We start from the raw sequence: 26,003 nt of genomic DNA on the forward strand, positions 1-26,003 counted from the left end.
AGCGATAACAATTCTACTTTAAATAGCGCAACGTACATAAAAATACTTTCATGTTAAATAGAACTACAGAAATACACAGGTCTATTAACAAAATACCCGTATATCAAGAAACAGTGTATATTTTTAAATACATTCGTAAAAATGTCCAAGAGGAAAAAATACTGTATAGCACTTATCGTATCCTCTCTCTCTCTCTCTCTCTCTCTCTCTCTCGCTCGCTCTCTCTCTCTCTCTCGCTCTCTCGCTCTCTCTCTGCTGGTTTGGACGTAGTTCCCAGATGGTCAGAAGACGCGTCAATCATTGTAGAAGCTTCTCCCTCGTTTGTCCTGTTATTTCTCTTTTCTCCCCTTTGCGGCGAGTTTCATTCGATTTGCTGCAGGATATGAGAAATGGCTCCGAAGTTATAGCCTGCAGTAAGGGACCTCCTTCAAAGCCCTAATAATACCAAACGCAAGCTAAAAAAATTACAAGGGAAAATAGCTCCTGTGAAGCCACAGCTAGCGAGACGTATGCAGAGGAAAAACTGAAACAAAAGTGCGTCCCTTTTAGCTGCAAAAGTGCGCGTAGGAATAATAAAGCAACACGTATCCGGTGGGATTCCAGTTGGAGAAAGAGAGGAGAGGAGAAAAGTGGGGGGCTGGAGGAAAGACTAGTGGATAGAAACAAGTGAGACGCTATAAGGGCAAAGATTTGCTTTGCGTGGAGACCACAGATTGTCGCATTTTGTTTGTGCCCACTGCGCATTTGTCAAAGGAATTATGAGGAGCACTTGGATGATCTATACTCTCTGGTTGGCGGCCATTCTTACCGGGGAAAGGGTAAGTTTTGGGAGTGCATGATGTCTTTTTCCCAAAGAGGTAACTCTTAGTGAACTATACTTGCAGTGGTTGATTGGAGGTAGGCTAGTTTGTATTGTAAACAGTATTAACAGTCGTTCGAAATGTAATAAATTCCATTCGAATAATCCAAACCTAGCCTATTATTATTTACATGCAAGCATTCAAACTATATCTTTGTTTTGTGACTGCAGAACAGTTACAATAAGTTTTGTGTCTTATTGCAGTCCTTTAGCAGGTCTTCGTAATATAAATCATCTGAATTGGTGGCACACGTTTTGACTGTGTTTTGCGGTGAAATAGTTATATATTTGTAGAAAATATTGTACAAATGTTATGCTTCGGAGGTTTTTGGTTTTCTTAAACTCTTGAAACCGCTCCGCGTGTTTGCTTTTCTCAGCACCTTTTCTTTAAAAGAGTAAAAAAGTAAACGATTTTTTTTTAGTGACGAAGTGCCTTCGTAAAGGTTTGAAGAAAGCGACTTTCATCGCTGAATCCGTTACTTAAAGTTACATTGTTAATATATCAAAGTATAAATCGAGTGTCTTAACAGATTGTTTAACAAGCAAATACCCTTGCGATAAGTAGATGTTAACAGTTCAAAGTTCCAGTCTTCCAATCCGCAGGGTAAGTGCAAATCTGTAAAATGGTCTAACAGATGGAAAAGAGGACTAGTGGCTGTTTATTGCACGTATACGTTGTATTAATATTTCAACTATTTTACTAATTGTATTGGATCCCCATTCTTCCTCGTTTACTTTTATGGGTTGATTACTTCCTCTGTTTTACGCTACTGACAATCGATTTTCCAAGGCTTTTATTAGTCAGCATCGCTATTTGAAACAGTCGTGCATATAGTCACACACGTTTGTTTTGCACTGTTTGGAAGCGGTTTATAAATTATTTAAGAAGGACACCGTCGGTCGCCAGCGGCAGGTGACTCTTCTGTTCCACTGAAATGTTAAGACAGTACCAGAAAGCAGAATTTAAATTGCCCGGATTATACTATATCGCCAAGAAACCCCGAGGTATTCTTAAAATGTGTTTTTGCGTATACGTCCGATTCCATGCGGCTTTATATATTTAAAAACAAATCGTCTAAGAGGTTGACTAGCTTACGTTATAGTCTGCCATGGCGTCAAAAGGCAGATTTTTTTAAATGCTGACCAGAGTCTTTTCAATTGCGGGAGGGGAATGAAACAAAAACCGACCCGTAATGCGAAGTCTATAGAAAGAGTTAAAACGGCTCCAAACTAAGTCTTTGTTAACAGATGCATCAAGAAGTTTCTTTTATAATCATCGAACACCACAGCGACCAATGGGTCTCCTCTAGGCGAAGTAACACCAAAGCCCCTGCAGACACGCTCCGCGTGCTTCAGGGTGACCAGAGGGACACGCACACAAGCCTGTGTAATTAATTCCATATTGGTGAAAATGGGGATGTAATTATCTTGTTGAAGATCCAGCCTGTTTGGTTATGTGCCCGCTCCTATCATGTCTGCTGTTGCTACTCTCTGATTTGTTGACATAATTTATGTGACTCATGACACGCTAATTGGTATTATGTCTTTGCCGCGCGGGTGAAGTGCCCAATTAGCTGATTCAGATCGGGCTGCTCCTCTAATGAGTCATTGTTCATGCATGAGGTTAGCCTTAAAAAAGGAAGATCTTTTTATAGGACTGCTTTTGAAGTGTGGTGTTCTGCGGGCTTGAAATCTATCTGCCCTCTACTGTGAAAGGCAGTTGATATAACAATACTGCACAGAATCAAGTAGTGGTATTTAGAAATGAATGGGAACTTGGGGGAAATGTGTTGGGGAATGGAAAGTGTTGTGGGAGTTTGTAAATTACACGGGGCATATCTTGTGTAAACTCTCTGATTCCCCCTCCCCCCAAGCGTTCTCTGTACGTTTTATTATAATATAGTCATGCACGTGCTTTGATCACGGTAGTGACATTTTCTGGTCCACCTTACTCTCTGTACATGTTCATGGTGGCCCTTGGCATTCTTATTTGTTGCCACCCCCCCTTCCCAATGGCTGCCTCATCCTGTCTGTTTTCGTCCGCATCGGGGCTCTTTTGCCGTCATCATGTAAGCCAATACTCGGCATCGATTCCCAGCCCGGCCATTGCTTTGAAATTTCAATCAAGTGCCATTTTTGCAGGGAGCCTACAGCGCTGCCGTGCTGCACGAGCATGCTCGGTGCGGTTACCTCGGATATAAAAAAAAGCCACGAAAACAGACCTTTCTCAAGGCCTCTGTCCCCGGTGAGCAGTGGGCCCAGATAATGTGGGCTGATTTTTTTTTTCCCTCACATCTAACGTAAAGGAAGCTGGGGTGATTTCTCTAGCAGCTGATGTTTAATCTGTTTGCGGAGTGTGGGCAGCGGAACAGCGCTCGCCTCTGCTCAAAACAGTCTTTTTTTTTTTTTTTTTTCCTCTTTCGGCACCAGAAATGTCCTGCTGGTTTAAAGCTAGCCCCAAAGAGCAGCCTTTGAACCAGCTGTGAAAATTGCACATGGTTTAATGAGACAGCGAATAGACTTCTTGGAACCTGATCCTTTTCGCACTTTTTTTGTGTGCAGTATACTGTATACAGCCTGTAAATTCTGCTGTGATTTTTATTTTCAGTCCTTCCTCTTTGTCCGTTCGGTCATTTATTTATGAGATTACTGTCAGAACTTCACATTCGGTAAAGCTGCCAATTAATAAAGCCTTAATCCAAGCAACAATGCATATCGGCATTTTGATGAAAGCTTATTTTGATATTTGCCAATATAACAACCCGTTTTGTCACTGATCTTTTGATAAATGGATAAATAATCTCTTAAAACTATAGTTTGTTCCAAAAATATAAAATTGTGGTGTGTAGTGGGCGGGGGGTGTAATGGAGCCAGTCTCTTTCTGTCGGTGCTTATTTTGGATTTTGAGCGTCTTTTTACGGTTTGCCTTTGATATAAATGACTGTGTTTGAGCTGTAACCACTTAGATATACTGGTTAAAAATATTCCTATTTATATAAGTTTTATTTGGTGGATGTTATGTTGCTTTTCCACAGCCTGTTTCCTACCAATATGTCAATAGTGAGTTGTGTTTGCCTACAGCTGCTGTTGACGTTTCCCGGATATATATACAAAATTCAACACAGTGTCTAAATAGTATTGAAGCTTTCTGCTCTTGGTGGATCTCATGAAACATACATAATGCTTTTATATAATTGTTTCTGACTTTGAAAGAACGTTACTATTTTTTTTTTTTATTAATGAACTTTTCTTTTTTATTAATGATTATTTTCTTAGTTGGTGAGTGGGTGGTGTGTATGTGTAAAGTGAAAGGAACAGTCATTAACTGAAAATGGTTTTCTCCGACAGAAAGCTTTGGTAACCTTAAAACTTGATTATAAACACATTTGTGCCTCAGGCTCTCTTGTTAGAAAGGTCTGCAGCCTCGCTTATAGTGTAATAGTCCATCTAAGACTCACTTGAGCCGCTGCTTCGTACGGACACAAAAATCTGAACTTCCGTCCAGCCTACGGGTCTGTGGGACACACTTTGTGATGCTACGGGCTTTTGCGGAATGAAATCTGCTCTCCTCTGTGCATCATCCCTTAGTCAGAATGCCAGATACCATTGAATGTTTTTCTCTGAATGTAAAGAGCACAAATTAAGAGACCGTAGCAGTTAGGAAATAATGCATCCGAAATGTGAAACTGAAGGACTGGTATACTAGTATGTGAAAATTCCCTAGATGAGAATTCTCATTTACAGCTTTGTGAAACAATACTTTCAGCTCGGGCAGATTCATCTTGACAGATGGTAACCTGAAAAAAGTGCTTTCGCTCGCAGTCTAACCCCCTGACACATGGGAACGGTTTAATCTGCAGTGCAGGGGCCATCCAGCCCACCTCAGAGCCTGCAGTCTGTATGCGTTTGCTAGAAGTCTGCCAGGCGTTATGTAATCGGGGGGGGGGGTTGGGGGGGGCTTGGTGGTCTCCATTCCAGCCTTTGTTTTGCCATCAGCTGTGGGTTGCTTTATCTCTGGGGTATTCTCACTTTTTCAGAGCTGCTGCTTGTCATTTTTACCATGATTTTCACTGTAAGGAGGGGGACTGGTTGTTTTAAAAATGTTCTTTTCTCCTTCGAAGGATGCCTGCAGTTTGGTTGGCTAATGCCCAGAAAGATGCCCACTGTTGACGTCTGTGGTACAAATGTTTGCTGGATGCTGGGGGCCTGTATCACAAAGCTGCATTTTTGGGTTAGTAAGAGAACTCGTTGCATTTAAGGTATGCCAGTTGGAATGGACCTTTATCTTCGTTCACTTACTTTTAGCGCAGACTTCCTTAATTTCAACAAGTTATCTGGCTAACCAGCAAATCTCTCTTTGCCACACTGGCCTTTAAGTCTGATCGGAAAGACGACCCTGTTTGTCCACGGGTTTGTTTGGCAGTCGTGCTGCACCAATGTTGCTGGGTAGAGATGCGTAAATCCCACTGGGTATGCAGGGGATGGCGCCCACCCGTGAATTTCGAGGGCTTGGGAATAGAGCCGTGAATAGGAGGCAGCTCTTGCTGACGTCATCCTGCTGGAAAATGCTATTTCACTGAGCCGTATAAGACAGGGCCCCTCTCACCCCCCCCCCCCCCAATTAACTTAGCAAATGGAAAGTTTTCAAACAGTACCGAGGTCATCTGCTGCGTGCGTTTTACTGCTCTGTTACGGCGTTTAATTTCCACGGAGGGGAATGTACATGTGGTCTCTCTCTGTGGTTTTTTTTCATCCGCGCTTTATTGCCGTGAAGATGTAGGTGCGGCCCGGCAAGCTGATGGCGAAGCCATGTGCCAGGCTGGACTCGCCGAGGAGATTTTCCTTCTCATCTGCGATTGGCCAGGTCGCTCCACCTTGTCCAGCCCCCGACCGAAATTCCACTGGCGCAATGTTGAAGCAGTCTGCTAACAGGCCGTCTAACGGCTGCCTTTGTGCCACCGAGGACGGAGCTGGGGGGGGGGGGGGTTTGCGTTCTTCCGAAAAGACTAGTTTCCAGCTAATGCAGACTCGCCCACAGCTCAGACCTTCAAACATCTGGTCACAAATCAGCTTCCCTTGAACTGCAGCAATGGGCTGCCACCTTATCGTTTAATAAATGGCCCGTGATGTCTGACAGTATCCAGATTTCACTGCAGACAGATTGTATAGATGGCGGCGGCCGTGTTTGACCGATCGCCCTTTCCGTTTGAAGGTGATGCTGATTACTGGGCTGTCCTCTTCAGTAAATGGGGAATTTGAGCTCTTGCTCAGATTTAACAACAAGTCTTTACTCTTGATCACGAAAGACACCTGGGCACTTTAGTTGGAGTCATTCCCAAAGTACTGGTCTGTCTCCGTAGCCTCCTTATAACTGTTTGATTGTTTAATGCATTTTCATTCAAGACCAGATGTAGACCAAACCCATGTGCGCCCCCCCCCTTCCCACCACCACCACCACCTAATAAGACTATAAAACTTAAGTCTTCATGGTACTCTGGCTTGTTCCTTTTGGGTTCTTTCCCATAACCAAAATTTGAATATAACTTTACTCTTTCATGGACTCCCTTGGCTCACTATGAGTTTGCTTCCCAGACTTGATGGATATGAAAGTTTGAAGGTCGTCTTCTATTTTCTTACCACATACAAAGCTTCTGCTGAGAAGTGGCACCGTGGAATAAATCTGCACTCCTTCATTGTATTTAGGGTTTTTGGTGAAATCTCTCTCTCTTTTTTTTTTAAACAGGAAAGAAGTGCTTCTCCTACTCCCCCGGTGTTTGCATGTTCTTTTTCATGCAGGAAGGGGGGTTTATTTGGGATTAGGAGCCTGGGTGTCACAGATCTCGGGATTATAAGATCTGTGTTTTGTCTTGCTCTGGCTGATTTTGATTTCTGCACTTTATCGTCGTGTCAGGTATGGACTGTAGGGAGAAGATAGGCGACGTTTGTACCGTCTACAACTTAGTCATGTGACAAAACTTCAGCAAACAAAAATGATGACTGACGCTATGCCCAGCGAACCGCAAATGTTTACAGTAGCGGTTGAGGCCTATATTGTGTCCCTCCCCGCAAACGTCAGTGAATTTCAACCAGTATGGGTGGCAGTGACTGTAAAATCGTCGACCGGCCTGGGTGGTGTTGGGACGCGGTAACAGTTGCTGATCCTGAGTGTCTGTCTAGCCCTGCCTAGCTAGACGGTAAAAGGACCAAAGAGTAGGAGTCTGGATAATGTAAATTCCTGCCATGCTTCTGGGCTGCAGCACTCAGGGTGGGGGGAATGGACGCCCATTATATAATTTTATATAATCTAAACCAGCTGAGGAATCAGTCCCTAAAAATATGACACAGTCGCCCCGTTCACCATAATCCGTTAGTGGAGCCTCTTCGCTTCCCGTTTAAACGTCACGTAACCTTACTAAAGATATACATTTGCGCAATGTGATCTGTTGAGTCCGTTGGTCTTCGCATATTTATGAAATATATTTAAATATTAAGCAATGGCTGTTGGCTTTTATAGCTGTACTTAAGTACTTTGTTCTAATAGGAATATAATTGATATTGTAATATCTGGGGAGAATATGGTCTATAAAGCACTGAAGGGTTTACATACTGGACTGAGAGAGTTTCAGGCCATGGATTAATAAAAGGATTTAACGTCGTTCGGTGACACCTGAAATCACTGAATAAAAACACCAGAAATGTTCACTGCAGTCATATATCCAGATATTAAGTGAGTTAGATTTGAGATTTTAGTACTTGGTTTTAGGACATGCTGTCATCATTTGAATTTAGGGATGTTTATTAATCAATAATTAATTTATTTTGTTTTATATAGGCGTTTTGTGTGTATTGGGGCATGAAGTTAATGGCTTGAATGCATCAACGAATCTCGAAACTGTTTGTTGTTTGTAGGTATGAATTTTCCTCGTGCTTTAATTGCTCTGGGAATGTTATAATACTGTGCAGCCCATTGCAGACTAATTGTGACTAACGTTTGGTCGATTTTGCAGACACTGCAACGCAAAGCTATTTGGGGTTAAATTAAATGTATAAAATAGCCTTACGGTAATAGCCTGGAGATTTGTCTGCAGATTTCAATCAGTTACTCACAAGTACAAATTGTCCATGTCACCAAGCCGCACAGATTTTTCAAGAAAAATATTGTGCAGTGGAACAGTAGAAATTTCTCCCCAGTGCTGGGAAGACCCCCCCCCCACTTTCTTTCCAGAAGGCACAATATTTAAATAATGTTCTTATATCAACAATTTATAGATTGGTAGGTCATCTTCATGAGTTTGCAGTGAGTGTAGAGCCTATTCTGGGTCGTCATGACCCCCCCCCCCCCCCCCCGCAAACCTACATATCACTAGACATATGTGACAGCCAATGACCTGATCCCCTGTTAGGTGTACGGTGTTTGGCAGCGAATCATGCATGTGAGACTGGGGACCAGACTGGGACCTGTATCTCTGATGGTAAAGAAATGGCTTCTCCACTTGACTTCGACTTGAGTCCGTCTGTATGCGTGAGGCGACTGATTGTCCCTTGATAGCCCATATCACCCTGCTCTCAAGGCTATCTGACTGAGATGGGAGAAATCTGGTGATTACCCATTAAATCAGTATCGCTTTCAGCCTGTTTTCTGATTTAAGAAGTGATTTTGAAATCATCACTGCATCAGGTTTATTTCATTTTAATCGTTGGTCCGACTTTAAGGTGCCGCGTAAACCTTAAATACGCTACGTACGTCCCCCTCTCCTGGTATACTGTCCTGAAATGGTAGCTAAGTTTGTGTTTTTTGTGTTGCTATAGTTACTAAAATGCTGCATCTCGGTCATGGTTGATGGGATGTCTGCTGCATAATCTTGTCCGGTTAACAGCAGCATCCATCTTGGCAGGATTTAAGTCTGAGTTGTAATAAATTAATGAATAAGGAGGTTACCAGTGACTGTGGGGTAATTTGAACAGTGAAGTAAAGTGATGTGGCAGGAGAAGTTTTTGCTTGCTTTGATAGATCTGAGGCCAGTACAACCTCAGGCCAAGTATAACGCTCCCGTTTGCTACTGTGTGACGCCCCTGATTCTCCCCTAACTGGATCTCAAACACCTTTCTGCTTACAGTTCTTTGCAAAGCAAACTGCAAATTAAATCCATTCATGTACTTTGTTAGCAAGCTGTGTGTCTAAGCTGTTTGTTTGGCGGGAGATGTGAGGGCATGTGTCAGAAGTAATTACCTTTTATCTGTGTGTTTTTTTTTTTAATTAAAAGTGTGTATCTGGACTCATCCAACAGAATGTTGTGCAGATCTCATCTTTGGACTGGGAAATCACCTTCATCAATTGAAATCTTGTGTTCACATGGCCCTTTAATCACGTGTGTGTGTGTGTGTGTGTGTGTGTGTGTGTGTGTGTGTGTGTGTGTGTGTATGTGTGAGTGGGTGCTGGAGAGCTCGGTACTATGCTGTACTGTAGTTTCTTCCATTTTTTTGAGCTGTGGATTGTGATCAGCAGTGACTCCCAGTTTTGCTTGGTCTGATTGACCTCCCAGCTGTGTCTAGCCACGCGGGGTCTGCAAAGCAAACCAACTTTCGGAGAGGAGGAGTGACATCTGGGGGACCGGAAAGCCACGTAGCCTCCCGGCAGAAGCCGCGGGATTGGAGCGTCCGCTCAGCCAATGGATGGTCCCGGCCCATTATGGGTGCAACGCTTGGTTGATTCCACGTTCTCAGTGTCCTGCTCGTGACCATATGGGCTGAGTAAACAGGAGGGCTGGGCCAGGGATTGTGCCGGTTCTGGGAGACACTGCAGGCTGCTAACCGCACATTCTTGATGAATTACAGCAGCAGGAGCGAGCGTCGAAACGGCACAGAGTTGGGTTTGGCTGATGCGCTGAGGTCTCATTTAGCTGCAGAGAGTATCCAGTGATCTTTATCTGGTTTGTGATGACGGCCGAAAGTGTTTCATGGGCCATTGTTCCGATCCCTGTCAAGTTGAGGATTTGGTTTCAGTCCCTCCAGAAGCAGCCCCCGACCCCTCACCACACCATTATTAAAGGTTCTAGGAAGGCTAAGTAATGCCTGATAGACAAGTAATGGCTGTTACCGCTGGTTATTTATGCAGGACGTTAGGCTTTGGCTGTACTCTGTAATAAAATGTTTTTATTGTATTTGTTGAAATAAAATACCAGCACCATTTACGATCTGATCCAGCTCGATGGGGCTCTCGCCGTGACGCAGTAATGAATGGCCCGTTTTGTCGCTGCAGAAGCTCTGTAAAGAGCTTGCATAATGTACAGTAATCTCTGCGCCCTGTGCTGTGTGCTTCTAGTGTGTCAGTTCACTGTGGGCACATTGTGCTGGCTGGATTAGCCTGGAATGGGCTCGTGACAGATGGCATGCATGTGTAGGACATTAGAGCGTGCGCGCGCGTGGGTGCGTGTGTGTGTGCGTGTGTCTGTTGTCCCCCGCACTGGTTCTTCGCTTCCTGCTTTGACGATCTGTGGTTCGGTTCAGAGGTCGTCTCTAACAATAACATTCAGTTCCATGCCAGGCACACTGGGCATATATGAATCCATGGCGCGTGTGTCTATTTCCGCGTCAATGTCAGGCCGTCATTGGCCGTCTGCCAGAGAAGGCCCCGGACTTGGGCTGGCGCTGGATGTCGGGCTGAAATCCCACACCCAGCACGGCTGCGTCAGCTACCATGAGAAATTGCAGACCCCCCCCCCCTCGCTGTCGTTAGCGCTTGCTAGCTGGGCATCTCGGCAGCTCGTGCCACAGATCATCTGTGTGGCCGCGGTATGATGGACTCTCCCTCTCGCGTACTAGTGGGGCGAGCGACTGCAGAGCCGGTCCAACCTGGAGCCGCGGGCGTCCTCCGCTTCCTGAGATGGAGGCCTTTGAGGTGTTCGGGCGATAATGTGGGTCGTCTTTGTGGGTTACCGGGTCGGTGGCTGTTTGGTGCGTTTGGGCCCGGCCCAGGTGGTGCTAGTGCTCCAAGTAATGATCTCATTTTGGTTTAAGCTGCATCACCTCGCAGCCTGTTAGCTCCCCTCGTCCCCGTGGCGTCCTGCCAGCCACAGCCTCCTATGTAGCCATCCACCTTCTTTGTGTTTTTTTTGTTTGCCCCCTCCCTGTTTTTGCGCGGCGGTGGTTCGTTCCGTCCCTGGCGTCTCCCGTCTGGCGTGGACGGGAGTTTGGCCGCGTCTCCAGCTCGCCGTCACTGCGCCAGCGGAGCTGCTCTTGGCTGCCGAGCTGTTTTGTTTTGAACCTGCTGCTTTATGACCAGTCAAGAATAGACCGACATGTCTGCCAGACCCCAGTGAAAATATTATAGCACAATACGTCCTTTTATCGAGGCCCGCTTGTACTAACAGGCTGCGGCCTGTCGCTTTGGTGCCAGAATGTTCCTCCTGCTAGTGTGTTTTTTTTTTTTTCTTCTTCTCCTTCAAACGTGGATGTTTTATGGTTGTCGTCTGAACGTTTCAGGCTGCTTGGTGTCCAAAACCTCTTTTGTCAAATGATTGCACCGATAGGCTTTTGTTTGTTTGTGGCAAGCCCCCCCCCCCCCCCCCCCGCCCCTCCCGGTTGGGGCTTCTTGGAATGTAATCAGTGCCTCTGGCCAGGTGGGGGCCATGTGTTGCTGGGATGGTGCCCTGCTTGGCTCCTGGCGACTCAGGCTGAACCCCCATACCACTGGAACTGTGTGTCTTACTCTTTGCCAGTCCTGGCTCCCTGAATCTCATCCAGCAGCAGGGTTGAGCTAATACTCCGAGTCAGTGTGCTTCGGTGGGGAGACGCGCTAAACTACAATCATTACTAAGGCTGCTTGCAGATGCTGAAGGGGCTGATGTCACCTTGAGCTATGCAGAGTGACAGTTTTGGAGCGTCGGTGTTCACAGGTATGAAGTGGCTGAAAGAATCGCTGATGCTTTAATTCATATCCAATCCAAATAGCTGGGAACTGTCCAAACCAAGTATTTAACAAATCGCTACTTTTTAAAAGCATATAATGTTCTGTATAACTGAAGCTCTAGTTGTCCATTTCTTGAATTTAGTAGCATCTTGTACACGTTCACTTTGAGGATGCGCTCCAGGATCAGCCTGTGAAATGGCCTGCATGACGCTGTCGTCATACATCAGTGGGGACTCGGGACTGCCCTTGTAGGTGCCTGATCTGGTATCTCAGGGTGACTCTGACTAGTGGGACATGGAACTTCCCTCCAGTTGCTCCACGTCTAGTCTCTTATCTCCCTCCCCATCTCGTTTGCTCTCTTCCTCCGTCGTCGCTCTTTATTTTCCCATTGTTGCCCCGTTGTTTCCTCCTTGTGTCTACTCTTCCCCTCGGTCATTGTGGCTCGCTCAGCCCTGCGCCTCGGCCCCATCTATCCTTAGTGGGAAAATCCTCTTGGATGAATGGGTGGGAATTGAAATCCCAAGGCGGCCAGGATCGGAATGGACAAGTCACTGAACCAAAATAAATACAGGGTTTCTTTATTTCCCCCCCCCCCACAGTTTTTATTGGCTGACATAAGGCCTCATTTGCACCATTTGATGGCAGATACGAGGGCTTTGCTGCGTGAGTGTGGAAGTCATGAGTGTTTCCCTGCATTGCTTCTGAAAACTGGCCCTCGAGTTTTCATGAGCTTCAGTCCTTTTTTTTTCTCCAGCTGAACCTGTTAAAAATGGGGTTAGTATGTATGTTCAGCATCTGTTCATTGTACTTGATCACGAGATTGGGTGTGATTGTCGCCATGATGGACTGGATAATTGAGATCTTTATCTGCTTGATGGAGTCAAATTTCCACACCGCCGTCTTTGGCTCAGACGGATGGTTCTGGCCCGGAGCGAGCCTGTGGGATTGGCCGGGAACCTCCTGAGCTGCTTTCCGCTGGGAAAGAAGAAAGAGATGAGTCTGAGAGGAGCACTGTGCTTGATGAAAAGCTTGAAAGCAGCTTGGAAGAAGTCATCCTTGGCCTTGGTTTTGAACTAGCAGCTAATTTGCGTGGTGGATTCATAGCTGGTGGGAGTTTATTTTAATTAAAGCAAGGACCAAGAAGCAAATGAAGATTTGAAATGTTGGGGTTTTTGTTATTGGCGGCATTTGATGAGGAGTATTGTTGGGTGCGTCAGGATGACAACTTTGCGCACCCCTGCAGGTGGCTCAAGTGGCTCATTCTGGCAGCGCTGGAATGGTGCTCTCCGAACCCTTGGAGATGCCAACCCAGGACTGAGGTCCTGCTTGTGGTCTGCATTCCAAAGGGTTTTTTTTTCCTGGCAGTTAACAAATTTGGGTTCCTATTGACTGTTACTGAATGGTACCTCAGTGCCTGGAGCTGATTTGTGGTCTACATCTTCGAGGAAAACATCTCTGCAAGATCTGCCGAGCTGCCAACCACCCGACCCCTTGCCCTGGCCAACTACATCATGGCCCATTTGTACGACCTACTTATTCTCCTGTCTTCAGATGTCAACCCAGACTGGAGTCCTAAGTATATTTAACGTTACAGTTGCGATGAGCCTTTTTAAAATCAGTTGTCCTTGGATGAATCCAGGAATCTTGAAGTGAATTATGGGGATGCGCATAAACTACCCAAGTCTCCTATTTTGTCCAGTGTTTACAAAGCTATGCATGTGTTGTATGTCTGCCCTTTCCGCTGCTTCTTGGAAGCAGTGTAGCCAGTTGTGGGCGCGGTACCGATTTTGGCAGACGTTTGCCTGCTTCTCCAAGGCTTCTCTGTGTTCTCAGAAGACCTGGATTCTTACCGAGGGCTTTGTGCACTCTATATGAAATGGGAACGTCATACATGGGAGCAGGGCCTGTGTCTGTCCTAGCAGGAATGGCGGTACTTAACAAGATTACTGACTTGGGAAATATCACGCGTTTATTAAACTTCAAATACTTGTCTTGAGAAACCGCACAAAAAGGGGATGGGAAGGGCTGTGCTGGGTTCCTAACACAACATATTATTTCCAACTTGTTTGATAATCCTTGGAAGCCAAAATTGTAATTGAAGTTAAAGTTCAATTAATTGCCCAACCCTATAAGTTTCAGTCAAGCTAGTCTGGCTATTGTCCTGTGAGGGGGGATGGTTCATTTAGCGACTGATCTGAGGTCAGTCAGTCTACATATCCAGGTTGCTGAATATCCTGCTGTTTGGCTTGGTGTTCTTCCGAAATGGTGAATTCCTGAGTCTTCCCCAGCAAAACCACCTGTGTTTGTGAAGGAACGATGGAAATACCAGGAATGCCTTAAGGCTCAATGCCGCTCACTCATCCTTCCTTCTCGGCCCCGAGCTGAGCTGCCTGGCCGCTGGGCGCATGAGTCAGTGTCTCTGTCAACAATCAGCCACCTTCCTGACAGGTGTGGGGACATTCTCCCAAAAAAAGACACTGAAGTATGTTTGGCAGGTTTTAGTTTTGGTTTTGTCGGGGTGTGCTTAATCACACTGAATTGGGAGTTAGTGGGAACTGTGTGTGTTTGTGTCTGTGAGAGAGAAATTTAAACAGATTTTATGAGTGAGGCCTAACTATGACTGACTGTTTTGTCACATGGTTTTTCTGTCTTTCCAACAACATGAAAAGATTCAAATTTAAGAAACCTTGAAACCCTCATTAGGAAAGAATATCATTTAGACTAACAGCAGATGTGTGAATTGTGGAACAAGCTTTGAGATTGACCTTTTTTTTTTTTCCCCCCCCGACAATTACAGAGCACTGATGAATGGATGACTTCTGCTCTCGGCAAATACAGCTTTGATCTGTGATCAAGGAGGATTTTTTTATGAACCAGGAATTTTTTGTCTCCTGTCTGGTTGCTTCATGAGGATCTCAGTCTGGGTGTCTTGCTAGCAAACTAAAGACTCTGGTGCATTATGTATCTGGAACTGATCAACATGCCAAACTGTTCCTGGTTCCTGGCAGGTCAGGAGTGGCCAGTCTGATCCAGAAAGGGCCGGTGTGTGCGGGTTTTCACTGCAACTCCCTAAATAGATTACTAATTAGAGGACTGATTGGCTGAAGAGTCCTCACACCTGGGTTTGAACAGCTGACCTAAAGGTTACCCCAAAAACCTGCACACACACTGGGCCCTTACCCTAGGTCTTCAACTTCCAATGTCAGAGTGCTTGGATTTTCTGCTTTGTGATGTTAAATCTATTGAGTCACTTTGAGGGAGGGTGGCGGAGGATTTTTCAGTTTTATTGAAGCAGGTAGCCGCTAGGGGTGCTAATTTGTGCCGAATGCTCATGTCAGAGAAACTGGTCTGGCTAAGATGTTACATTTGGATAATGCGTCACGAGAGTATATTATCTGTTCAAAACAAGAAACAAAAAAGATCATTTTAAGTGGTAGGGGCATGGTTGTAATTATTTATGTCAGACAGAGGTTTCCACAAGCGTCTTCCCCCTTTAAACTGAGCTGACACCAGATCAGCCGGATCGATGGCTTAGCGTTTGGCTACATGCTAATGGGTAACATTTACGAAATGCCGGCTGTGTTTTGTTTCCTCTCCTTTTCATTTTCGAACTTTGTCAGCGAACGCTCTTCATTCTGTGTCCGCCCCTTGCACATGGCTTGGCATTTTCTTGGAGTTCGACACGCATGTTTTTTTGGCACAGTGTGTTTGCTGCATGCCTCGGATCGTGTTCTGGAGGGGGGGGCTTTCCTTAGTACCTGCTTTCAGGAAGCAGCCCGACTGCCTGACCCCCTCAGGCTTTTCGCCACGGAAGCAGCCATTTTTGGGATTTTCCCACCTGAGATCCGTCTGTCTGGGATGCAGATTTGCAGGGAGGGGGCCTGTTCTCCCTGTAATCCCACACAAGCAGTACAGAAAGCAGTCAGAGGTGGAAAAGACACTGTTTCCTGCACTAAATTAAGACTGTGTCGCCTTGTAGATAACAACAAACCTACAGATGTTCCCCAACTCGGGGAATCAGTCTTCATCCACTGAGTCACAGACGGGCCACGTTTGTTTCCTGCCAGGCGAAAGGCTAATCTGAGTCCCATATCCTGACGATTTTGCGAGGCGATGCTGAAAGCACAGCAGGCCGTACAACACGTGGGGGCCACGTGGCACCATGGCAGCTTGGGGTCCCTTGCCGATGCCATGATTTGCGATACGATTTGCGATACCTGCCTCCTGCTTGTGGCCTCATTTTTGCCGGTTTTTGTTTCTCTCTCAAGACCAATAAATGGCTGTGTGTCACGGGGGGAAAACAACAGTGTTTTGACGCTGCTAGAATTGTGTGTCTTCAACTGAACCGGCTAAATGAAAACTTTTTTTAATGTGGCAGTTTGCTGATTTATGATTCTTTTTTTTGCCCTCCTGCCGCAAGGGAAGAAAGTAGCATACCAAAGCGAAATTTAAAGTCAAACCCGCTTCCCAGTGTATAATGTTACAGGGCGGACAAAGGGCATCTGATTTCCAGTCTCCATATCAAAAGCTGTAAAGCAGGCCTGAAGAATTTCTCAGCTCCCAGGGCCAGAGCAGGAGGAAACCGGAGACGGATGTGTATGCTCTGTTTATACGATCATTTGCATAGCTGCACCGAAAGTGCACTGCGGGTCCGTGTATGCAGGCATGCACCTTTCTGTCATGTGCATGTGAGCAGGGCTGGGAGAGTGCTAGCTTTGCGTTAGCATTAGCATAATATAGCATAATCATAAGCAAGTTGCGTTTTGGTGATGTTTTATGTGAGTAAATCACTGTTGGATCACAGAAGGGAGTCGGTCTCCTGTGACGTATGTAGGAAGCGCCGTCGCTTTTATCGGAGTGGTACAGAGATCGGTAGGCCTCTCAATAATGAATGAAGGGGACGAGGCCTGTGTTGCTGCTGGCTGTGGGAACTGAAGGGGACCTTTTAAATCTCCCAGACAAGGGCCATGTTATGTAACGCTCTACTGCTCTATATAAAGTTTGACTTTTGAAGTACAGATACTTTGATGTTTGCAATGGGGGGTTGAGTTTGACATTAAAATATATTTGAAAGGCGTAACCATTTATTTCACTGCAAGGTGAAATTTATACGCCCTTATGAAACCGAAGTGCGTGCAGTGGACAGAGCCTCTGGACTCTGTTTCTGGAAATAACGAAATTGACTTTAAACATTTCACACAGGAAGTAATAGTGGGGGTTGGGGAAGTGGACAGGAAATAATCGAAGATGTTTTCATCTGGCTGGAAGTCGTCAGGAAAACCTTTTGTGCCGTTTTTATGGGTTTGGGCCGTGCGATTGGGCGCGCGGCTATTAACAGGCGAGCGGTGTCTCTGGGTAGCATGACGAGCCGACCTGACCAATTAGTCAGGTGTCAGGTGAGAGAGTCGTCACGCTACGTGCCCTACAGTCGCACATTCATGTGCGCTCGCTTCCGAACTGCTGGCGACTTCCCGCCGTGTCTTTGGCTGCCTTTGACCGGCGCTTTTCATAAACCTGCACTCTCCCTCTGGATAGACCTTTCTCAAATATTTTTTTAATTAATTTTTTTTTTTCTTGACGAGACCTAAGAAATGGCAGTCGATGGCGTCGGAAAGCCCATTCTGTCCTCACCATGAATATTTACCCTGTTTACTTCATATTGCCACACTAGCTTACTGTCTGGACATGAAATATAGTCTGGTTATCAGCTAATGATAGCTGGATAATCTTTGCTTTACCTAGTATGGTCAGCATTTTGATACATATTCTTTGTCTGTTTCATTAGACTTGTAGTTTTCTGACCTAACTGATAGCTTTGTTCTGAACATCTGAACACAGAAAACAGATCTGAGCGCTTCATAGGATGATCCCGAATTTAAAAACGAAATGGGACGTGAAGCTCGTGTTGTAAATGTATTCAAAAATAAGCAGAGTTGAAATAAGAGCAGGCAGGCTTGTCAGTGGTGTGTCTGCGCGCTGGACACTGCGTTAGCGCTGCGTGGCTGTGAAACCGAGCTCTGCGGTAGCAAACAGGAAGGGTCCAAAGTGATGTTCCTGTTTAGCTGGAGCTCTGCCAGACCCTCAGACCTGAAGCCATGCCCTCAGTCGTGTGCGCGTGCAGACAGAGAGAGAGGGACAGAGAGAGAGGGACAGAGAGAGAGGGACAGAGAGACAGACAGAGCTTTGTAATTATACCTTTGTGGGGACTCTCCATTCATTTCGATGGGGAAAACTCTAATCCCCCACCCAGCCCTAACCTTAACCATAACAAAGTACGAGATTTTTGGCATTTTTACTTTCTTTTTTTATTGCATTCACAGATCCTGAAAAATGGTCCCCAGAATGTCAAAATAACAGGTTTTTATTACATTGTGGGGAATATTTGGTCCCCAAAATGTAATAATAAACAACATACATACACACACACACACACACACACACACACACGCATGTCTCCTCCCTGTCTCTAATATCCTGTCTCTAATACTCATATAACAGTCTGGCTTCTGGCTCAGAACATGCAGACTCTGGACATACTGTTTTGGGTGAAACACACCTGTATGCACCTCTTATGGGACATGACCGGTTGGCCATCTGGTGCTCAGTTTGTCTGCTCCCTATACCATAACGCAGTATGCATTTTACATCCCAGTTTCCTAGCCTAACCACAACACGAGAGGTCCGTGACTCTAGTGGGCCCCTTTCTTACTATGCCTTTGTGGACGTTCTCTAAAAATACCATATCATGGAGTGTGAGACAGCAGTAATATTTGAGCGATACACTTTGATTTGTTGTTTTATAATAAGCCATATGTCAGTCTGTGTTCCTTTCTGTGTAGGATCAAGGGAAGTCTTATTATTGTCAACAAAGGGAATGGCTTTGTTTCCTGATTAAAAAATACACAGGAAATATAGCAAACCGTGTTATGTTTGGAAGAACCTCATTGTGTCTGTTCCTTCCTGTGTGATTTTCAGAGGATTAAACATCTTTGTATTCCATGTATGAATACGAGTAATTTCAGTGTCTACTATGAATGAAACCTTCAGAGGGTGAAATTGTATCGGACCTCTCTGAAAATGTGTTTACAAACTGCTGCTGCTTTTCAAACTGGGATAACTAGCAAGGCAGAATCTCCCTTGAATGCCTCCTGAAAGTGAGTGAGAGAGAGATGGTATGTTTAGTTTACCGTTTCCATAGAAAGCCCTCATAAAAACGCACTTGACCACTTGTGAATAGACCAATTCATCAGTACATCCCCCTCTCCAGTTAGTAATTGTGACTTACCGGTCTGTTAACGCTTTCTCATTACCAGTTTAGTCAGCGCGAAAATCAGCGATGTCCTTATCTGCGGTGTAGGGTGTCTGTAGAACGCCCTCATTTTCTGTCTCATGAAAGAATCTACCTGTATGTCAGTCCCAAAACTGTGCAAATGAACCGAGGCTTGATTATAACGTCTATATGGAAGTGTGCTGGAATTCAGTGTCTTGGTGGCTACCTCATCAGGGACGGGCACGATTGCACACCGTTCTGAAGCTGGACACCCAAGCTGACAATTACGATCACCTTCCTCCAGACAAACATCCAGGGTTCACTGGGGGAGGCTGGTTGGAGCTGGGGGGTAATTGATCAATTTTCATTATTGGAGTGCGTCTCGTATCATCTCTGTGCAAACAATAAAATCTGGCAAACCAAATACCTCTAATGTGATTTTGCTTGAATAATTGAATTGTTGACGATCACCCTTGAGGAGGGTCTCGGACTTCATTTCGTACCATTGATCATGCAGGATTCTGACATGGGCTCAGATCTCGCTGCTCACGTGCCTCAGCCAGTGAGGGACGATGGTCAGTGACCTGTTCTTGTTCTGTGTCTGCCCCACCTGGAACTGGTGTGGGTGGTTTTGGCTCTGAAAGGCTGTTAATTAGTTCCTTTTTGTCATCCCTGGGCGGTTAATAAAACAGGTGTCTTAGCTTCTCCTGGAAATGTGCAACAAACGTATCGGAGCTCTTAGGGCTGCAGCAGCAAAGGCAAAGATCCCATAGCCCAGTGTTTCCCAACTCGGTCCACATTTTTGCTCCCTACCAGTCTGTGTACATTTTTGCTCCCTCAATAATGTGGACTGTCTGCAGGTCCCTGAAGGATTGGATTGGGAAACACTGACATAGCCATAGGGTCACCTTCGAGCCTAGAACCATTCCGTCTTGTTGCTATGTTTACTAGAAAGCTCTTAGCTGGTTCTTTTTAATGATTTAAAAACATTGCACCAGTTTTCAGTTTTGCCCATCGGTGAAAACCAAAGTGCTGAAAGCTCAGCATTGATTTTGCTATTTATTCAACTCCTTATGAGTTCGATCAGATACTGTTGGGCCAACAGAACAGTGGTGCTGTTGTGTGCAGATGCCTGGACGATATGTGGCTTCTCCATCAGGCCCAGTACATGCTTGTTTCTGACATTAAAAGTGGCACGTGGGTGATCACTGCCTTGATCACTGTCTCCACTGTGGTTTCAAAGTTCTGCCTGGACTCCACTCACCAAATTCAAGCATTACCTTTCTGCAGCTATGGCGTAGACGTGCTCGATGATCTCAAACGCAGCTCCTCAGAGTTGAGGTTGAGTCATACAGTCGGTTATCGCTTTTTAAGTTGCAGAAAACATAACCATAATCAAAAATACGATCTCAAACAAGTGTAATAGGCAGTCTAGCATGCTCTGTAGGTAGCAGACCATCAGTTTTTGCGGGATGGGCTCTCGGTCATTTCCTGTTGTTCAGCCTCTGGGTCAAAGGTCGTGACTTTACCCCATGTGCACATGTAGGCTCGAGGCAGTGGGAATGTGTACGCTGAGAATGATTATACCTCTGCTCCTAAGGAGGAGTTTTAAAGAAAAAAAACATGCACTCAATTCACGCTGTCTATCTCTAAAGCAGCCATTTAGTGTCAAATATAGTCTTAAATATGACACCCCTCCCCCCAAATTAAAACTTTTCAGATTCAATTGTTATAAACGTTGATTTTATTTTCAAGTGAGAAATTAGTCATGAATTTGAACACTGTTGACATTACTCTGTTTTTAAAAATAAGCACTAAGTGCTGCACGTCATAGATAATACCGGTATCGCCTGGGAGCAGTTCATGTCTTTGAGACTTTTACAGATTCAGTCTGTCCCTTTCATTTCTCACATTCCTACATTGCCTTAAATTACCTGGTAATGTACATTAGTTGGTGAGCAGAACATGGAAGAACATGGACCTTGCTTCCCATGTATGTCTGCAACATAAAAGAGCAGGAACGCCATGACGAGGATGAGTGAGAGTTAGGCTTTCGATATGTGCACATCAGTAACATGTGCTCGAGCGTGTTTGCGTGTTTGCGTGTTCCTTTGCTGTGCTGGATTAGGATGCATTTCGGGGGGGAGGAAATCGTCAAAGCCGTTCAGGCTGACAGAATTTCCTTCCATCTTTTTGATGTCCCTAGCGGTGAGACGGGGAACTGAGCTTGAACTTTCTCTTCATATTTTCATACGTGGAATTAGATTCCGCGGGAAGAAATAGCTTTGGTAGCGAGTGTCAGTTCCGAGTGACACATTAATGGCAGAGAATCCAGGGGAACGGGAAAGGCGTACTAATCAGAGGCACGTCGCGTTCTGCTTGGCCGTTAATCTGTGCCGGGAGTGAAGGATGGTCGGATATCGACACGTTAGCATGATTGTTTAACCACATGGAACAGAAGCCATTAGTTACTCCCGATTTTGCCTGAGCAGGGTTACAGAACTGGCCTGATTTGGTTTCCAGATTCTGACTAGGAAAAACTCACATGTTTGTTTTTAATAATGGATAATCCTTATTTATAGGAGTGTATTTTTGCCTAAAATGCTCATCCTTCTTCCATCTGTAATTTTAATAAATGTTTAACTTGTCTTCATACTAGTTTTAACTGTGCTGCGGAAATCTAGCCTGTATCAGATGTGCATTTTACAGACGTACGTCTGTTTTGGTCTGAAAATCCCTGAATATGAAATTCTGCTTTTAAATAGAGATAAGGTTTCCAAGACGTGTGCAGGTTTCTTGCTAGGGGTAGCTGGAAGGCAGGCGCCGTTTTAATGGTACCTGCAGATATTGGTCAGGCGGCAATCCTTCCATCACTGGACGCTGCCTTTCCGTCAGGGCAGACCTGCATTTACCGATGTTGTGGGAGATAAAGGCTGTTTTTCCTCTGGGCCGACTGCCCTCGCGTCCTGTCTTTATAGCCCTTCAATTGAAGGGTGACGACCTTGGCACGGATATCGCACGTGCAGTGTGAGTGGGGCTTTAAACAATGCCCTGATGAGGCGTCCAGATGCTGATTTGGCGCAGAGGGGATTTCGCACACCTCAGTACCATTGTTTAAAACAAAGTTCTTGTTCGGACACTCTGCCGGTGTTGCCGATGGCTTTGGGAATCAGATAATTGGTGAGTAAGTAGGGCTATTTGCGAGTCACTAATGGGCTAATATGGGGGAACCGAATACCGCTACTCACGGCCCTCGAACCTCGGTGTGCTGTTTGCGTTGATGCTTTCCTTTCTTTAATCAGACACCGTCATTGAGGGCTCACTGCATTTGTGGAAATTCCAGAGATGGGGGCAGACTGTTTTTTATAAAAAAAAAAAAAAAAAGTTTGGTTGGGAAGGGGATTTGAGTGTGGGACAGAGGCAGGAAACCTCGTCCTGTTTTCACAAAGGGGGGACACTTTGAGGGAGAATATCAATTAAATAATTATACCTGCTTAGCACATCGTCTCTGTTTTTTTTTTTATTGTTTGGATTGAATCCTGTTGGTGTGTGCTGTTACCGCAGCCCCTCCCAAAAGGCAGTGCAGAATATTCTTGTGGTTAGGGAAGGGTTTAGGACTTGCTAGGTGTTATTAAATAGACTCTGGGTAAGTTGAAAGCCACCCCTGGGATGAGTTTTAAATGTAATTATAAACTGCGTCGATCAGGTTCTCTTCCAGGTTCTGTGAGGCTGGTGTGTGAGGAGAGTTATGTCTTTGACGTGCCTTTAATAAAGGAACCTGCGGGCAGGATGCAGCCAGTTCCAGGAATGAAATCGCAGTATCTCCCCCCTCCCTGGGTCTCCTGCATGCTTTCTTTTGTGTCTCTCATTCTTTCTCTCTCCCCCGTCGCCTCACTCTCTCACCCGCTCTCAATTTTTCATGCACAAGAGTCTCTATGGAGACTCGTCTCCCACTGGGTGGCTGCTCGTGAAATGGAGACATATAGCGAGATGTAACAGCAGTGGATTCCCAATAAAGGGTCCTCGGGGTGGGGGGTGGGTGGCATGTGTACCATGTCACAAAAGGCAGGTTTTTTTAAGGGGGTTTCGGGTTGGCGGTGTGTGAAATCCTACCCCATGCTCCTCCAGCAACACACTGACCCCTAGGAACGCCGCTCCTATTTCTCAGCTAGAAAATTGCCGTGCTGTTTATTGGTCCAAGTCAGACCTCGAGCCTGCAGTCTCTGAAGTGTTTAACGGGACGGGGGTGTCCCCCAGTAACCTTTGCCCTCCCGGCGTCGGCAGATCGACCTTCAGGGAGTCTGGTGCCCCGGCTCTGAGGCTCTGTGGGTGGTCCTCAGGTGGAAGGCCAGACATCTGGAAGCTGCTTGGGGACCCAGGCGTGGCTGCAGTTCTGGATCGCCGGCCTGGAATGCTGTTCATGAATCCGGGCTGTTTAGACTGTGTCGGAGTGCTTCAGACTCCAGGCAGGCGAATGAAAAACGGACAGCTGGCTCCCAGGCTTTAGCCGCTTGGCCGTAGTGGAAAACGGGCAGAGTTTCCGGGGGCCCAGTTGTGGTGCATCGTAAACCATGCAGACAGAGGTGGGCAGTTCAGGTCCAGAAAGTAAAAATCCAGACCAGGATTTTGTTTCAGCCAACCAGCAGAGTATAAAGAGTGCCATTCAGAGGACTCAACTGGTTTTCTGAAACAAAATCCTGGTCTGGATTTTTACTGTCTGGACCTGAACTGTCCACCTCTGCACGCAAGTCAGATGACGGTTGGCTTTGTCATCGGCTCCAGTCGTGGTTCCCGTCTGTGCCGTCCTGTTAGTATTTATGGTTTATGTTGGATCAGGTGTTACGCCCCTCCAAGAACAAGTTCTGGCTGATCCATTGAAGTCCCATTTGCGCTGATATTCACGATATAAGTTTGAAGGCGTTTTTGTTTTTTCCCCGGAGGTTTAATCCTGGTAAAAATCCCTCCATGTTTTTACATCAGACAATCTAGACCTTCTTTATTCCTTGGACCCCCATCACAGAAATAATGAAATGGAAATGTCTGTGATTTCTCCTGGGGACAGGACCACAGGCACCGCTAATACTGCTGTGGGCCGTCACCCGCATTCATTAATGAAAGAGATGCTACATGTCAGAGGGTTAGTGAAAGTGTAGGTGTCAGTTTTCGATAGGCCCCCAACACGTCTCTGCGGACTGCCGCTTAATGACTCCAGGGCAGTGGTGTGCATTGTGACTCTGCTGTGCGCCGTATTACAGGTGATCTGTAGCACACTGATGTCATTGCTGCCGTGTCTCGGTAATGAGCTGCGATTCAGGCTTTGGTTAAAGGCCCCGTCAGAGTGTAACTGCCTCGTTCTCCTGCTGCCTGGTTGGATTATTCTTCTCAAATAACCTGTTTGTGCCACCATGTTAATGTTGTAGGCCTTTAAAAGGTGTTTAAATCAGTCCTTGTGGGTCTTATGATGGTTTTTGTGGAGTGACATTTTAGGTGTTCAGAGGTACAGTGGAGTCTGTTGTGGGTCTGTTTGTAAGTGCAGTTACATCGAGAGTTTTCTGGGTGCTTGCTGACAGCTAATGATGGCTCGCTGTGTATGAATTACATTTAATATCCGTCTTTATCCATAAAGGACATCTCAAGCCAGTGTCAACTATTTATTTTTAAGCGAGGGTCATTACGTCTTCGTAATTATTACTGTGATTAAACTAGAAATTTGAAATAGCAATGCAGAAACAAGACGTCAGTTTCTGTGCACATACACACACCTTCAGGCTATAATACAACTTGAAAATTGTAAGGGCAAAATGTATTAATTGCCTGGTTTTCTTGTTTCATGATGTGTAATATATTCATAGATAAAAATATATCTATGAATATGATATATTCTTAAGCCAGCTAGTCATTTTTCCATTACAAATGTGAAGGTGTACACTTTGATCATGCACAGTGAATTCCAGTCTGTGAAGCCGCTCACATTTTGAGTCCTGGTAGTTGAGTGTGTCAGGACCCCAGCGGTGCGCTCTCTGCCTGCTGTGAATCTCCGAAATCCCTTCCTTTTGTTCTTTACCTGATTGATTTATTTGTTTGCTTGTTTTTGAGCAAATAGTGGGGAAGCGAAACTAGATTCAGTGTTGAGACATATTGGCTGAGCGAGAGACCCCACACCCTCCTCCCCCCTGACACACACACACACACACACACACACACACACACACACACACACACACACACACCGGCAATTTATCATCAGCCCCTTTTGTGGGGGGTTTTCAGAAGCACGGCCATGCCATGTTGTGCGGGGCAGGGCTTTGGCGCCCCCATGAATAGGAGTAACCATGGCCCCTACGGTGCTATGTGACCGCTGGAGGAGAAGACACCAGGCCTCTGAGGAAGGGGGGGGGGGCACAGAGATTAAATGGGGGGAGGAGTGGAGGTGGCTAGCGTCTTGCTATCGGTCAGGCCCACGAGGTGATGTGGTGCCTGGTTAGTGGCTGGCCCCTGTTTGGGCCTCATAACAAAGGGGGTGGGGAGGCAGCCCCCACTTCTCTTGTTGCCAGGCTGCAATGGTGGCTGGAATGCTGCTAGGTGTGTGAGTCTCTTCCCTTCCCTCTCGCTCCCTATCTCTCTGTTTCTGGTCGACAAACTTTATCGGAATGATGCGAACAAATCATTGCCATCGTCGTGTGCCGCTTACTAATCGTAGCAACCATACAACACAAAACTCAATTACATGTTTAAATGCAATATAAAACCATTCTTAAATTCATGCACTCTTTGCGCTCAGCTGGCCTCCCTTTTTTACGGAGAGGGGGGCTGGTCACATGACATTTCCGACACCCGGTGCTCCTGTAAGGGTGATAAAACTCCAGCTTGGGTCCCGGTTCTGCGTCGCGGGGGGAGCCACGGGGTCTCTGTGGCCACCCTCACCTCCAAACGTGTAACGTAATCTCTCAGAGGGGAATGATGAC

General features: G+C 45.8%; 1 protein-coding gene across 1 annotated transcript in view; it reads left to right on the forward strand.

The window, feature by feature from the left end:
• Window positions 1-269: 269 nt before the first annotated feature.
• sdc2 (syndecan 2) overlaps window positions 270-26,003 on the forward strand; it is a 31,050-nt gene continuing 5,316 nt past the window's right edge. Inside the window, exon 1 of the mRNA XM_048993649.1 lies at window positions 270-818. Coding sequence (XP_048849606.1) covers window positions 759-818 — 60 coding nt within the window. The 5' untranslated portion in view covers window positions 270-758. The remainder of the gene's footprint in view (window positions 819-26,003) is intronic.

The sequence above is a fragment of the Brienomyrus brachyistius genome, chromosome 23 (assembly GCF_023856365.1).
Source record: "Brienomyrus brachyistius isolate T26 chromosome 23, BBRACH_0.4, whole genome shotgun sequence".
NCBI lineage: Eukaryota > Metazoa > Chordata > Actinopteri > Osteoglossiformes > Mormyridae > Brienomyrus > Brienomyrus brachyistius.